The sequence below is a fragment of the Dermacentor albipictus genome, chromosome 10 (assembly GCF_038994185.2).
Source record: "Dermacentor albipictus isolate Rhodes 1998 colony chromosome 10, USDA_Dalb.pri_finalv2, whole genome shotgun sequence".
NCBI lineage: Eukaryota > Metazoa > Arthropoda > Arachnida > Ixodida > Ixodidae > Dermacentor > Dermacentor albipictus.
Genome location: NC_091830.1, coordinates 25755441 through 25769816, shown reverse-complemented (window position 1 = coordinate 25769816; position 14376 = coordinate 25755441). Strand labels below are relative to the sequence as shown.

General features: G+C 45.8%; 1 protein-coding gene across 1 annotated transcript; it reads right to left on the bottom strand.

Moving 5' to 3' along the window:
* Positions 1-2955: 2955 nt before the first annotated feature.
* Positions 2956-14376, bottom strand: LOC139050681 (uncharacterized). The gene is made up of 4 exons (XM_070527285.1): positions 14201-14376; positions 11156-11333; positions 4856-4997; positions 2956-3349 (listed from the first exon to the last, which is right to left on the bottom strand). Exons 1-4 carry the CDS (start codon positions 14289-14291, stop codon positions 3257-3259), a joined length of 504 nt encoding a protein of 167 aa, XP_070383386.1. The 5' UTR covers positions 14292-14376; the 3' UTR covers positions 2956-3256.

The window sequence follows — 14376 nt, the reverse complement described above, 5'->3', positions numbered from 1 at the left end:
TCAAGGACTAACAAATCCGGGATACTATCGGGTACTATCAAATGTGCTTGTTCTATTACGAAGCTTTCTCTTTCTGAGATACTCGTATCAGCTTCGTATCACTCTTGGGTGGATGATAGCGTCTTCATTTCATGTTTACGAATGTCATGTCATCACCGTCACCATCATCATCATCATCATGATCGTCATCATCATTCTACTTTATGCCCAATGCAGGACGTAGTACTCCGAGTACCCCTGTTTTACGCTAGCAAGGGAGAAACTAAAACGGAAACGAATGCCACCCTTTCGCCCTTCCAGACATAGTGGATATGCGAACGTAATAAAGCGTGCATTATATGATTAAAGTCCGTGCCACAGAAGAAACATAGGCTATTAAGCAAGCATGCGACGCAAAACAGAGGAGAAACTAGCGCACTGTCAGAAGAGCCTTGCGGGACCCCGTCTATTGCAACATTCGCTTACGTAAAGCGCGAAATAACACGTGGACTAATTTCGACGCTCGAGTAACCTCTTTTAGGCAGGAAGCGCCGCACATGCTTTATCGGAATCAAGGAGATGCCTCGCTGCCACTTCGATCGCGCAATTTATTACGCAACGAGAGCAGTTGAAGTACTTAGTCGATTTCGCATTTCTATATAACAATTAGCAGGAGTGAGTTGGAATTAGCGCATATAGCCGCTGCAAATCAGTAACATCGCGTGACGTCGCTCAACTAAGCACTTAAAACTAACATTCCACGGATGACGAGGGGACCTTTGGTGAAAATAGGTCCGCCTCTAAAAACGCCATTCAGCCCGTCTAAGGCGCTTTAACCTGGTTCATGCAACTTTTGTCCTACACCGTTTTCACCTTTCGGCCCAAATCTTCACTTTGCGTTTTCGTTTATTCGAGATTGTAAATTTTGATTTCTTTGTTTATTGTTATAGCACTTATACGGACATTCCAGGCGAATTTATGTCATCGGCGTCGCCGTCGCCGTGAGGCTCCGCATAAAGTCCAAGGGCGATATAATCGTCACCGCGCGCCAAATCCTGTATGTGCAAGTGAAAGCGTGCTAGAGGGAGCCAATGGACGCGGCTCAATACCACCTGCGCCAGCGAGGAAGGCGGGCTGAAAGCACGCTCTCTCCTGTCACGCTCGAGGCACGGCGGTGGAACGAGGGTGGAGGGCGTTCTTCTGCGGCGGCTGCTGCTTACGCTGCGGCCGTGCGGGCGCTATGTATCGAAAGCGACCTGCGGCGTGGGCAAAGTGCGCGACCTCGTGGGCCTCATCTTCAGAGCGACCTACAATGTTTGCAGGGTCCGCGTAGTGCCGGTAGCTTGGCATGCGCTGTGCTTTCGACGATTCGTTCGCGTCGAAGCGAGAAATACACGAGGGTCAATTCGCTCGCTGGTGCTTCCACGATTCCTCGCTCCTGCGTTTTGACGGCAAGTTTCCGCGGTCATCGAGCGAGATGTGTTCGTAGTTTTTTAATTCATGTTCATGTTTGATACCGTGCTTGTTAATTCATTTAGTAAGCGATCGTCTGAAAGCTTATACGGCTGATAAAACTACAATCTTTAATTTTTATAGCTATCTACTGATTCGCTATCGCAATCGGTGCTTCGCCTTTCGGGCGAAACTGCAATTCTTCATTGCGATAGCAATTGTATGGGCACTCCAGGCGCATTTTGCCGTCGCCATCACCGTGACGTTCTGTATAAAGTCTAGGGGCGATAACACCATCGCGGCGCGTCGTACGCTGTATAGGCTGCATGCGCGAGTAAAAGCACGCGAGGGAAGCCGTCGATTGTGCTCAATCTGGCGCGCGCGAAAGGAAGCGGAGAGCAAACGCGCCGTCTTGCGTCGCGGAAAGGCCGTGAGGGAATGAGAGGGACGGATGGGGGGCGGCGTTGTGCTCCGTCTGCAACAGCTCATTTCGCGACCGGGCGCAATGGGATAGCGGCTCAATCTCGCACACCATATATGGAGGAAAGCGGGGAGACCGCGCGGGACGGAGGGGTGGGGGGGGGGGGGGGCAGCTGCAACTTCGCCAACAAGTGGCTACCTTTCATGGCGGAGCGTAGTCGCACGCCCCGTATCTCGTAAGGGATTTGCAGATGGCTCCCACCATTGTGTGCACTGTGTTCTCACCTCTCTTGCGTAGCAGCGATAGACCGCGCGAAGGTCAATCCGCTCGCTGCTGCTGCCGCCCTTGCTCACACCAGCGTTTTGACAGTGTCCGCACTCAACGAATGGGATCTGTTCGAAGGTGATGGGGGCGCTGACACCACGCTTGTTAATTCAGCTAGTAAGTAAATATTTCCAAGTTTACACGGCCGATAAAACTACTTTCCTTACTTCGTATAGCTGTCTACTAATTTGCTTTCGCAATCAATGCTTCGCCTTTCGGGCTACACTGCGCCTTTCTTTTTATTCACGAATGACTGGTCTTGCACATTTTTTTTTACATTTTGAATTTGTACAGCTTTCTAACTTTCTTTTCATGCGTCTTATGCCTTCATTTTTTAGTGTTCTGGACTTGTTCTAGGGTAGCACGCCAAGATTTAGGTTAGGCATTCAGCTCTAATTAACCTATTTCTCTCGAATTGCACATTTCGCCCATTCCCACGCATCACCTAGCGAGAGTTCGTTACATTATTGTGCTCCTGCGACATTTATTTACGTTACCTGTTATTGGGAACATTCTCTTCTCATCGGCTGCAACTACCTAGTAATTTTCCATGTTTGTATTTTTCAGGCGTGACTTTTTTTAGTGCGTTGATCAAATAAAACCAGTACTGCATAGCACGTGCATCTACTTTTCACACATATGTTGTTTTCGTTGTGCCTGGGTCAAAGAAAAAGCGTAACAATCCAACATGAACGCTTACATTACCAGTGTATCTTATTGCACCCAGGTAATAGAATTTGAACGCTCGTATTTCAGTTGTGTTAAATAAAAAATACAACTCATTCGCAACATATTTTTATTCAGGCAAATATACAAATTCATTCTCGTAAAATTGTTTTTATGGCAGCAGATGACACTGCTATCTTCCACAATTTTTCTACGAGTCCATTAACAAGTATCTGGTATGTGGCCATAAAGAATTCGGGTGTTGTACACTGCTTCTTCATTGCTTAGCTTTTTTTTCCTCACCCGTAGATGCAAAAAGAAGCCTTAATTGGACCTTTCCTGATCTGTCCATACTTTCCTGGACAGTTAAGCATTTGTCATTGGCCTCCCTTTCTTTCTGTGAGCCACTCCTTCTCAAGCCGCTACGTTTACTTTGAAGGACTGACATCCAACCGAGGCACCACCATCGGTGACCTTAAGCTCGATAGTGATGGTCGTTGGGGCAAACTGCAACAACAAAAAAACAGAAGAGAAAAAGTAAGCATTGCCTTATAGAGTTTTGTTTACTGGTATGGTCAGGAGCAAATGCTCATCGCTTGCTGTTCAATGTCCATCGATTACTCTGCTGCGTTACACCAGCCTGATGCGCCTACCTTCCGTGCTCCTTCTCACTAGAAGTACTGCACCAAGATGATGAAACGAAACATGGGACGTCCCTCTAGCAGGTTGCCAGACTACATCTTTAGTGGTTGTGTCTGTAGGTGACTATCACACGAAACCATTGGTTCTGCCCTTCTCCAGACGCGGCGAGGAAGCCTCGAAGGCTGTAACGACAGACTAGATCCATCGACTAGATCGCCCTCCACCGGGAGAAATTTTGCATTGCTCTTGACTGTATGGTCTCGGACCACATTCAACTTTGTTCGCTGGCTACTACAGCGGACACGTCTTGACCTCTTCCAGGAAAAGACCTGCGCAGGCTCAAGGGAGCTAAAACTTCTCCATTACCGCTATTTTTCCATGATGATAGTTTCCTAACATTTACGACGTGAGCCACATCGGTTACCTTGCGCCATCACTGTATGGATTAAATTTGCCGTTCAATTCATTTTTCTCCCGACGCCTACCAGCTGTTTATCACATTTAGGTAATTATGTGCCTTCCTGTTTCTCTTTAGTCTACGTCGTTGAAAGGCGATATTGACGTACGATACGGCGCCGGCTAATTTTAGTCTAATAATCTGGAACTGGACCCCAAGTATGCTCCCATACAATCCGTTATGCGAAATTTGTTGTGCTCTTGTACGCGCCACATATACAGATGGCATACTGTACATTCAGCCCGTATAATAGCGGTCTATCAAGGGATCACTAGGGTGGAGGGAGCACAAGTTTCCGTTTTTAAGCATTGACTGCAACCTGAGACCATTCCTTGTTGGATCTTCCTTGGTCACTTCGTCTTCATATTCCTGTCAACTTCTGTCGCTATATGTACAGCAAACACATCTATATAGCACATGCAACGTAATGCGAAACGTTCATGATTTATTGCGAAGGGTTATTTGAATTTGGCTGACTCAACTGTAGTTGACGCCTACGGAGTGAAAGCATTAATGAATATGTAGATTATGTACCATTATTGGTTATGTAGAGATTTCTGGCAGTAGTATATATATATATATATATATATATACGCTGATAATAAGTAAGATAAAATTGCTTGTAATGGCCAGATATAATATTGCGAGGGAACTAAAGCTCAGTGACACCCGCTCAAGTTGACCCAGTGCACAGGGTAGCAAATCAGTTACAATGCGGTTAACCTCATTGCCTCTACTTTTTCATTCGCTCTCTCCTTGTGTGTGTGTGTGTGCGTGTGTGTGTGTGTGTGTGTGTGTGTGTGTGTGTGTGCGTGCGTGTGTGTGTCTGCGTGTGTGTGTGTGTGCGTGTGTGTGTGTGTGTGTGTTCGTGTGTGTGCGTGTGTGTGTGATATATAAAGGCACCGAGTACTTACACCTATGATAAACTGTATGTACGACTCCAGCTTGGCCTCTATCGTCTCTTGCACTGTAATCGCTGGAACCGGGCACTGGTTGTTCCACAACTGAGCCAGCTTCTTCTCGAAGTCCTTCGTCCCACCGCAGAGCTTGTACGTGCTGAAAAAGAAAACGCAATTATTTGGCCTCTCATCAATAAATTCCATCCAATACGGCCAAGCTCAACGCGACTCATTCCCTCTTCCTCTCGTTCTATATATCTTGCACTAAGTATATTGAATATTTTTGCAAATCTGTTTGATTTTGCGTACCCTATGTCCAAAGAGATTAACATGTCCCACTTGGACAATGAAAATTACGCGGAATGTAAGAGTGTTGCACCGCACTATACAATAACAAGAGGCCTCTGTTCAGCACAACGGCTGAAGGAAGAGCCTACGCACCCAAAATGTTGGCGTTTGTTTCGTATATTGCTCCGCCACGCCAGACGCTATATCTACCATGCGTTTTACGGCGTCGCCTACTTTTCTTCATCGCAAGGCCGTACCTTTCCCGTTTGCCGTCCTCAACGCTTCTGCTGATTCGTTGACTATACTTGTCAGCAATCTTGTTAACTACGCTGTGAACCTGTCCCACTATTGTACCCGCCTGTTTGTATGAGGGATTAAAACCTATAATCCTTCCTTCTTGTGCCCTTCTCATTCTTACCATGTACATCATAAACAGCAGCAGGGTTTGAGGGCACCCCTCTCTCAGTTTGATGATATCAAATTGGCCCTCGCGCGCAGAGTCACTCGGTCGTGTTCAAAAGCCGTCGGCCTCTGCTTCCCGTTTTTCGAGAGCACAGATGACACGTCCTATTCGCTCAATGCCCTCGCTTCTCCCGTGCAGCACACACTGGGTTCAGACATTTCTCTATTATGTCATGGACACTGATCTGGAACCGCCGCACCACCAGCAACTTGTCACCCTTGAGAATTTTCGGTCGTCGTTTGATCGCTACCAACCATTCTCCAGCGTTGCAGGGCTAAGCACGAGATCACGGGATCGCTAAGCCGGACACAACGGCCGCATTTGGATAAGGGCGAAATGCAAGAATGCCCATGTACCGCGTATTGCTTCCACTTTAAAGAGCGCTAAATGGTAAAACCTATTGTGGAGTCCGCCGCTACGGTGTGCCCCTTAATCAAATTGTAGTTTCCATGCGTAAAACCCCAGATTTCAAGTGTCTCAAGCCGCCAAATATACCGACGGCTGTTTGTAGCTGACTCGTTTCCTCACAACCACCGACCAGAGTCGCCAAAATTTAAGACATGACAGTGGCCTGGCTACGCTACGTTCTTCAAATGGCCACCTTGTGTGGTTGTGGATGCCCCCTCATAGTCCTTGCATTTCACAGAAACTTCTTGCGCGCAATCGTGCTTGCCATCGCATGATGTACCACAGGTCTTCTGTCTTGTCTTCTACACCATTGATCCTATAGCACGATCACACGACTTGACCCATAGCGTTCGCGACACGTACGGCACATGTGAGCCGTACTTGAGCTACCACCAGCTCATTCTACCCCGTCTATGAATCGCCTGAATGGCTCAGCTTCTTTCCCAGCACCATTGCAGTGAAGAAAAATGAGAAGAGGTGCTTTGGGTCGGTCGCTGTCCGCGAGGCCGGAAGATACAACGACAAACACCTCAGTGCTCTTTTTTGGCCGCTATCGCCTGGATTACCGCTGTTGCTCCATGAGGATTAATGCGCCCTACGACGTGAGGATTAATGTTGTCAAGAAAATGATCCTGGTTTCAGCAACTTTGGTGGCTGAATAGTGTAGCATCTACCGTGCTAATGCGGCAGAACATATCGTCATCATCATCAGCAGCAGCAGCAGCAGTAGCAGCAGCTGCCTCTGTTTATGTCCAACTGCAGGACGAATGCCAACTCCCAGCGATCTCCAATTATCCCTGTCTTGCGCTAGCTGATTCCAACTTGCGCTTGCAAATTTTCTAATTTTATCACCCCAGCTAATTTCCTGTCCTCCTCGACTGCACTTCCCTTCTCTTGAGTCCCATTCTGTAACTCTAATGGTCCATTAGTTATCAGCCCTACGCATTACATGGCGTGCCCAGCTTCATTTTTTATGCAGAACAGCAAGTACTTATACACAAATATATCCGGGACATCACGGCAATGGTGGTGGCGACGATTAATATTCGCCTGGAGCGTAGCTCTATGGATATCGCAATAAAACATAGCGCGAGAAAACTATCAAACATAGTGGGCCTGCTCGGGGTGACGTTTTCGTCGTTTTTAGAAAGGAGTAAGATATCCCGGCAAAACCGGAATGGCTATCATATTGGCGAGACGTCAGACGTCACGCCACTGGTCAATAGCTGTCGCCTGTTTCGACGGCCGTCGGGCAAGCCTTACCTCCCCGACATTTATGCTGCTCGGTGACCTCCTTGGACGGTCGCCTGCACTCATGCATCGCAGCCGGTTTCGTATTGAATCACCGCCATGACGGCCGCATTCCAACGATGGTATGCAGTGCCAACTCGCTCATCGCATCCATCTCTACGTGCACAGTGCAATAACTAGGTGGTTTAAGGTAGCCCTAGAGCATCTACTGTGGCGTAGTTCATAGCCGCTGTTATCTCTGCAGAAAGTTATACCGCATCATTCAGACAACCTCACCAAAACCTTCAGAGCTCAAGCAGTGCTGCCTAAGAAGTTACGTGGGCACGATGCGAGCGGGTGTTAAGAAGTGTCTTAGGTCCGTTAAACACAATTCTGGCGACCGGACAATTAATTCATTTAATCATACGTCTTTTTCCGTATATACTGCCATAACGAGGCTATTCAAAGATGAATGGTTATCTCAAGAGCTCCTACCTAAATACATGGTAACGGACGAAAAATTTTTGTCGGCAGCCGTTACACTGAATTTAATGACCTGGTTTCAGTTTCTTTTTAAAGCTACACCCTACCAACTGCAGAAAGCAGACTTTCAATTTTGGCTACCACTTCTTGAAACATTTCACCAAAATCACAAAATTTAGAAAAGCCAGAGACATCAAGTTTACAAAGTTCCCTGCAGTTCAGTAATAAGAACAACGTGTCACAATTTTGTAATCTACTAAGGATGGGCGAATATCTTCAAGTTTGTGAATACAAATTAGGAATGCGATTACGAGTACTATTCGCAGTCGAATTCGAAAAGAAACTATTAGGTATTACTTGAAACCAACCCAATGTTTCGCAACAACCGTTAGCTATATCTTCCTTACTGTTCTTCATTTTCTAAACAAACTATTGAAGTTGATCAGAAGTGAAACAGCGATAACGGACACTACCAAGGAATGTAGAAGAAAGAGGGATTCATGCATCTTCTGTTTCCGGTTTCATGGCGGAAGAATGCGTGACAACTTGTGCTTGTGGTCTACCATTTAATGTTATTGGCAGTCTCGTGATCTAGTATTTTCATCTTTTACGCTACGACCACAGACGTCGTCCTAACAACAGGCCCTTTTACATCTCCTTACGGCACACAAGTCGTTCGGGATATTTTTTTTCTCATACCACAGCTTACTATTTCTTTCCCTGCAGCCGTTTATTTACCATTTGTGTAAAGCACCAATCCATATAGCAGGCAATCATTTTTAGAAAGCTTGTTTGCAACCAGCCTCTAATAAGGCTAAGAGGCTGTTCTTGTAGTTTTTAATGACAATTAGATTTCTCGTGTTTAAAACTGACTCTTTGTTCCTGACAGTAAGCTGTTTATTTATTTAGACTTGTCTATATCAGGATGGTACCTAAGTAGGGAAGAAGTTTGGGCGTGTTGGTCGGATGCATTCAGACTGGGATACATAGCGCAAAAAATTACACAGGGACAAGCAGAACACAGGACTAGCGCTCGTCCTGTGTTCTGCTTGTCCCTGTGTAATTTTTTGCGCTATGTATCCCAGTCTGAATGGTACTTAAGTATCCAAAATTATATTTTTGCCGTAAATACGCTCATGCACCTGCAGTTGACTATGCGATATTTCATTCGAGATCCGATACTTCAATCAATCAATCTTTATTTTCATTCAGTCAATGATACAGAAAGAAGGACTGTGACAAAAGGCTGTTTGTCAGAAGAGCTTGACTAGGTCACAGCCCCACTCACTATTGCTATTCAATTCGTGTTCCAAAAATTTGGTATTCAACCATCTCAGCTGTACAGATATATAGAGTGTTGAAATTTGATGTAATATATGACGGTTTTTAAACACATAACCGTAATTTTGGAGTAAGTATTTCGCAAGGTCCCCGTAAACAAGCTAGCTGAAAACGTAGGGAAACCACACTCTTCCAATTCAGACTTTGTAACAGAGGGTGTCGACAAAAGCGCGATATCTTATTTCAGTGTTACCTTATGAGTTTTTAAAATTTTTGCTTCAGATTCTTTGAAACATGCCAACTTTGGCAGTCCTTGCAAAAAGAAAAATCTGTGTGGCCCAACATTTTGGTTGTGCTTCCTGCAACGCGTGTAGAAAGCTGCTTTCCCTCCTAAATGCAACAAATTTTATTAAAAATTGTTCAATGGTTGTGTACCTGGAACATCTTTGTGTTTTAGATCTATTTTGGAATGGAAATGTCCGAGTTCGCCCATATGTAAAACTTCTTCTTATCTACAATTCTGAATGGACATTAGGACTAACAAGAAATCACTTTATACTGATAAATCACTCTTTGACAACTCTATATTACTCAATTTTGTGCCATAATATTGATTTAAGAAGATACAAATGAAATCGAAACTGTCATTAATTCTACTTTTTGCCGAAATCCCAGCGCCAGTACGCCAATGGGACGTCACAAATTTCAACATGCAGTTTCTTTCGGCATCTGCGCCGTGGTGGCTCAATAAAAGCTGAACATGTCCAGTTTTGTTTGTGTCTCGTTTGATATACAATGCTGTTTATCGTTGCTGTCTGAGAAACATCTAGTCCCGAGCTCACGTCGTCGAAATTTATGACATCGAGACGAGCTGGTACCGGAGCTCTACATCTTTTCTTCACCTTTTTGGCTTATAAAGCAGACCTCTTCTAAATAAGAGTGCAGATTTCTTTTGGCATTCTAAAGGATAGTTTACTCATCGTCATCATCATCAGCCTGGTTACGCCCACTGCAGGACAAAGGCCTCTCCACACAAAGGCCTCTCCCATACTTCTCCAACAACCCCGGTCATGTACTAATTGTGGCCATGTCGTCCCTGCAAACTTCTTAATTTCATCCGCCCACCTAACTTTCTACCGCCCCCTGCTACGCTTCCCTTCCCTTGGAATCCAGTCCGTAACCCTTAATGACCATCGGTTATCTTCCCTCCTCATTACATGTCCTGCCCATGCCCATTTCTTTTTCTTGATTTCAACTAAGATGTCATTAACTCGCGTTTGTTCCCTCACCCAATCTGCTCCTTTCTTATCCCTTAACGTTACACCCATCATTCTTATTTCCATAGCTCGTTGCGTCGTCCTCAATTTAAGTAGAACCCTTTTCGTAAGCCTCCAGGTTTGTGCCCCTAGGTGAGTACTGGTAAAACACAGCTATTATAGACTTTTCTCTTGAGGTATAATGGTAACCTGCTGTTCATGAGCTGAGAATGCCTGCCAAACGCACCCTAGCCCGTTCTTATTCTGATTATTTCCGTCTCATGACCCAGATCCGCCGTTACTACCTGCCCTAAGTAGATGTATTCCCTTACCACTTCCAGTACCTCGCTACATATTGCAAATTGCTGTTCGCTTCCGAGACTGTTAAACATTACTTTAGTTTTCTGCACATTATATAATTTTTAGATCCACTCTTCTGCTCTGCCTCTCCAGGTCAGTGAGCATGCATTGAAATTGGTACGCTGAGTTACTAAGCAAGGCAATGTCATCAGCGAATCGCAAGTTACTAAGGTATTCTCCATTAACTTCTATCCCCAATTCTTCCCGATCCAGGTCCCTGAATGCCTCCCGTAGACACGCTGTGAATAGCATTGGAGAGATCGTATCTCCCTGCCTGACGCCTTTCTTTATTGGGATTTTGTTGCTTCTTTAAGGAGGACTGCGGTGGCTGTGGAGCCGCCATAGATATCTTTCAGTATTTTTACATACGGCTCATCTACACCGTGATTCCGCAATGCCTCCATGACTGCTGAGGTTTCAACAGAACCAAACGCTTTCTCGTAATCAATGAAAGCTATATATAAGGGTTGGGCAGGACAATTGTTTTTCCTTGTGGGCCTTTTTAAATAGGGCGGGAGCGCATTTAATGCTTCTGGGATACCGTACCATGACCCGATGTCTTCAATGCAGCTGATCTTGCCACCGTTCTTCTTCTTCATGGTTACGGCTAACGTGGGGTTCGATGTGAGAGGCTCCTGGATCACAAGTGTGAAGTTTAAAGTCATCGTCTGCCCAATCTTGGCGTTGACGATGGTGACGTCGTTCACCATAACTTTCTGGGAGCCTGCATGATTGCGAGAAAATGAGAAAGACGAACAAACATGAGCGTCACAGTGTCTCCCAAAGATGAACACTTCCACAAGTTCGTCTATCTTTGTCCCACCCCAAGGGGCCTTCAGCCTTGTTCACTGTGACGCCAGTACTAACCTTTGCGCCGAAGCATCATGATACGAAATGCCCCTGAACAGAAGCTCAGAGCATAGCAACGAGGCACTGAGTGCATTATAGTGTTATAGAATGCTCGGACGGTAGTAAGTATCAGCAGCACTCTAGCTGAGGTTAAAAGGAAGAAACGTTTCTTTTTTGGCAGGGCACATAAAGTGGAGGACTCAACAGCCGGTGGTCCATCCGAGTAACAGAATGGGGTTCTAACGAAGGAGAAATACACATGCTGATGGCAGAAGATTAGTTCTGGTGGTTAGGTTAGGAAGTTTTTCAGGTGTAGCAAGCAGTCATCTCACGCTATGTGGAGATAGGTGGGTATATTGTGATGTGTAGTGCTAATGGGGCATGCAGTACGAAAGAAAAAATGAAAACACTGTTATATGGCACTGTTACTATATAGCAGATATAGCATAACTACAACATAATAACTGCAGTAGCAGCTATGATTACTGTACCCACCGTGATTTCTTCGTGCTCTCCGTAGCCTTACGTTCTTAGTTGGCGCTAGACATATCAGATGATGTGAATTTCGACAGAACCTATCTCATGATGAATGTCTACGTTAACGCGATTAGCATTGAAGCAATGTTGCCATACACGCCTTATTGCCATACACGCCATACACGCCTTAACGCCGAAATGTGTACGCTGCCGGAGTTGCCTTTCGTGCTTGCTGCTGCACACGCTGCGCCATCTGGCGGTGCCGCCGCTAAGTACGCGCGTGGCACAGGTTCGAGTCCTAGAAACTTTAACGGCTCTTTTGTTTGTGTCCTTGAAGTGCAGCACATACGCTTCGGCACAATATCCAGTTACACAAGCTGGCGTGAAGGGGGTGCACTTAAAGATGGCGAAGACCACGTGACACATATTCAGTGGTGTAAGTGGCAACAACAAGGTTGATTCAACAGCAGCACATTACTCGTTCCGCATACAGAGTAACCCAAGCTGATTCTATGGATAGTATCGAACCATGTTCCATCAGCTCAGCATTCCGACTTCTGTGCCATCTAAGCGAACCACTCAGTCAGATGTAGAGCGCTTAACCTTACGTAGATACGTATTTTCAGGAAAAATTGCCCGCATATACAGGGTGTTTCTACAAAAACTTAAAGTCGTAAAACTTTAACTTTTAAAAATAGACGTTTTAAATTAAGAGCAAGGTTCCTTCGGAGACATGCCGTCAGTGGTGGCAACCACAGGTTGACTAGTGGCACGTGGTGATTAGTCAATTATTAACAAACCATCAATAATTACCTTTTAAACATTCAGTTTCAGCGCGCTAATCGCAAACGGGAAATTGAAGCGAGCTCTCATTAAAAGCCATATAGACTTCTCGACCTCGAAAAGATTGGATTACCCACGGAATTGTGGCACGATGAATTTTGGATACCAGAGCACGCGAAACCGAAACTGGGTGGTTGTAGCGAGCGCAGAAGCCGCGCCCCTCGAGGCGGCGTTTTGGTTACGTCACCCAGCAGCGAGCTGTCGACGCACTGCGGCTCTGGACTGCTCGCGACAGCGAGGTGTCCAGAGAACACGTTCTATTTGCCATGTGCCACAGGCAGTTTTTAAAAATTCTCGCAGCAAAAAATCCCGCCCTATATGGCAACAGACAGGATTATCTTTATTTCTACGCTCAGACCTGTGGTGCTGTCGCATGCGGCGCAGCTTGAACATGTGTCATCATGCCGTGACAACACCCGCTGCAGTGACTCAGTCTGCCGTGACGTTCTCCTTCTCAACACATACATGGTCGCCGTTACGAACGAGGTCATGTCGGCTGTGCGACTGTGCCATGTCGATTTAGGTGGGACTCGAATACTACCGCGCATTGAAATTTTAGTGCAGAACGTTAACAAAAGAGAACTTAATGAGATCATGAGACAATACTGCTAAAATCCTAGATTACGTCATAGCTGCGAATGAAACGAATATGATGACTTCGCCAATACGCTTGACTAGGTGATATAGCAGTAGTGCAATGTAAGTGTAGAAACCGCAAAATCTGGAGTGCTCCAGTGAAGAGGTTCCAAGGCATTGGTTGAAAGTGGTTGGCAGAGGACTGCCGTAACCATGAACAACCAGTCAATTCCGCTGTGCTTAATACAGCCTTCCGAGGTTGCCCCTGCTGGTTATTCCCGTTTAACAACGCTTATCCTTCCGAACTTCAGCAAGCTAAACGGTAGAGAGTCTTACTTACATATGGTGTTGCCTCTGGTCGATATCATCAATAGTCTGTGTAGTTTGCTAGAGGTTGACGGGCTCTCCTGGAAATCTCTAGTTATCCGTGCACATATCTGTAGCCAGCCGTGCCAGCAAATTCTCCTAATCTCACCACTACGTAGATTGCGTCACCGCCCTAGACTACATTTCTCTCCCCGTGGTTACTACCATCCTACTCCTACAGACCACGCTGTTTACCAATTCCCCGCATTACAAGACCAATGCAGCTCCGCGTCCCACCTGACCGCGACCAGCACTTGAGCGACTGTCATTTGCCGCCTAAATTCAAACTGCCACTCTTCGCTCTATTGATATATGAGCGTTTTCCTTTCATTTGAAGTTTCCCCATTGTCTTTTGAAATTCGACTCCACAGCACAGTCCTGACAAAATGCCTTACATCGTATATACTCTTCCATGACATCGGTCAGCTGCTGAATTTAGTTCGAAAAAAAAAAAACGCACGAAAGCCAACGCGTACTCACTCTGGCATGACGTAAGCGTAGGTGTCTGTACCGAAGCTCGGACAAGTAGAGGAATGCCTGCAATGGCCACTAACTGTATTGCGGAAAGCATATTTTCAGGTCTTCGCGCTAGCGTGTCGAAGTGGGGAAAGAAGATGAGTGCCCTCGCAACCGCTCAACGGTAGGAGTTGCCTCTA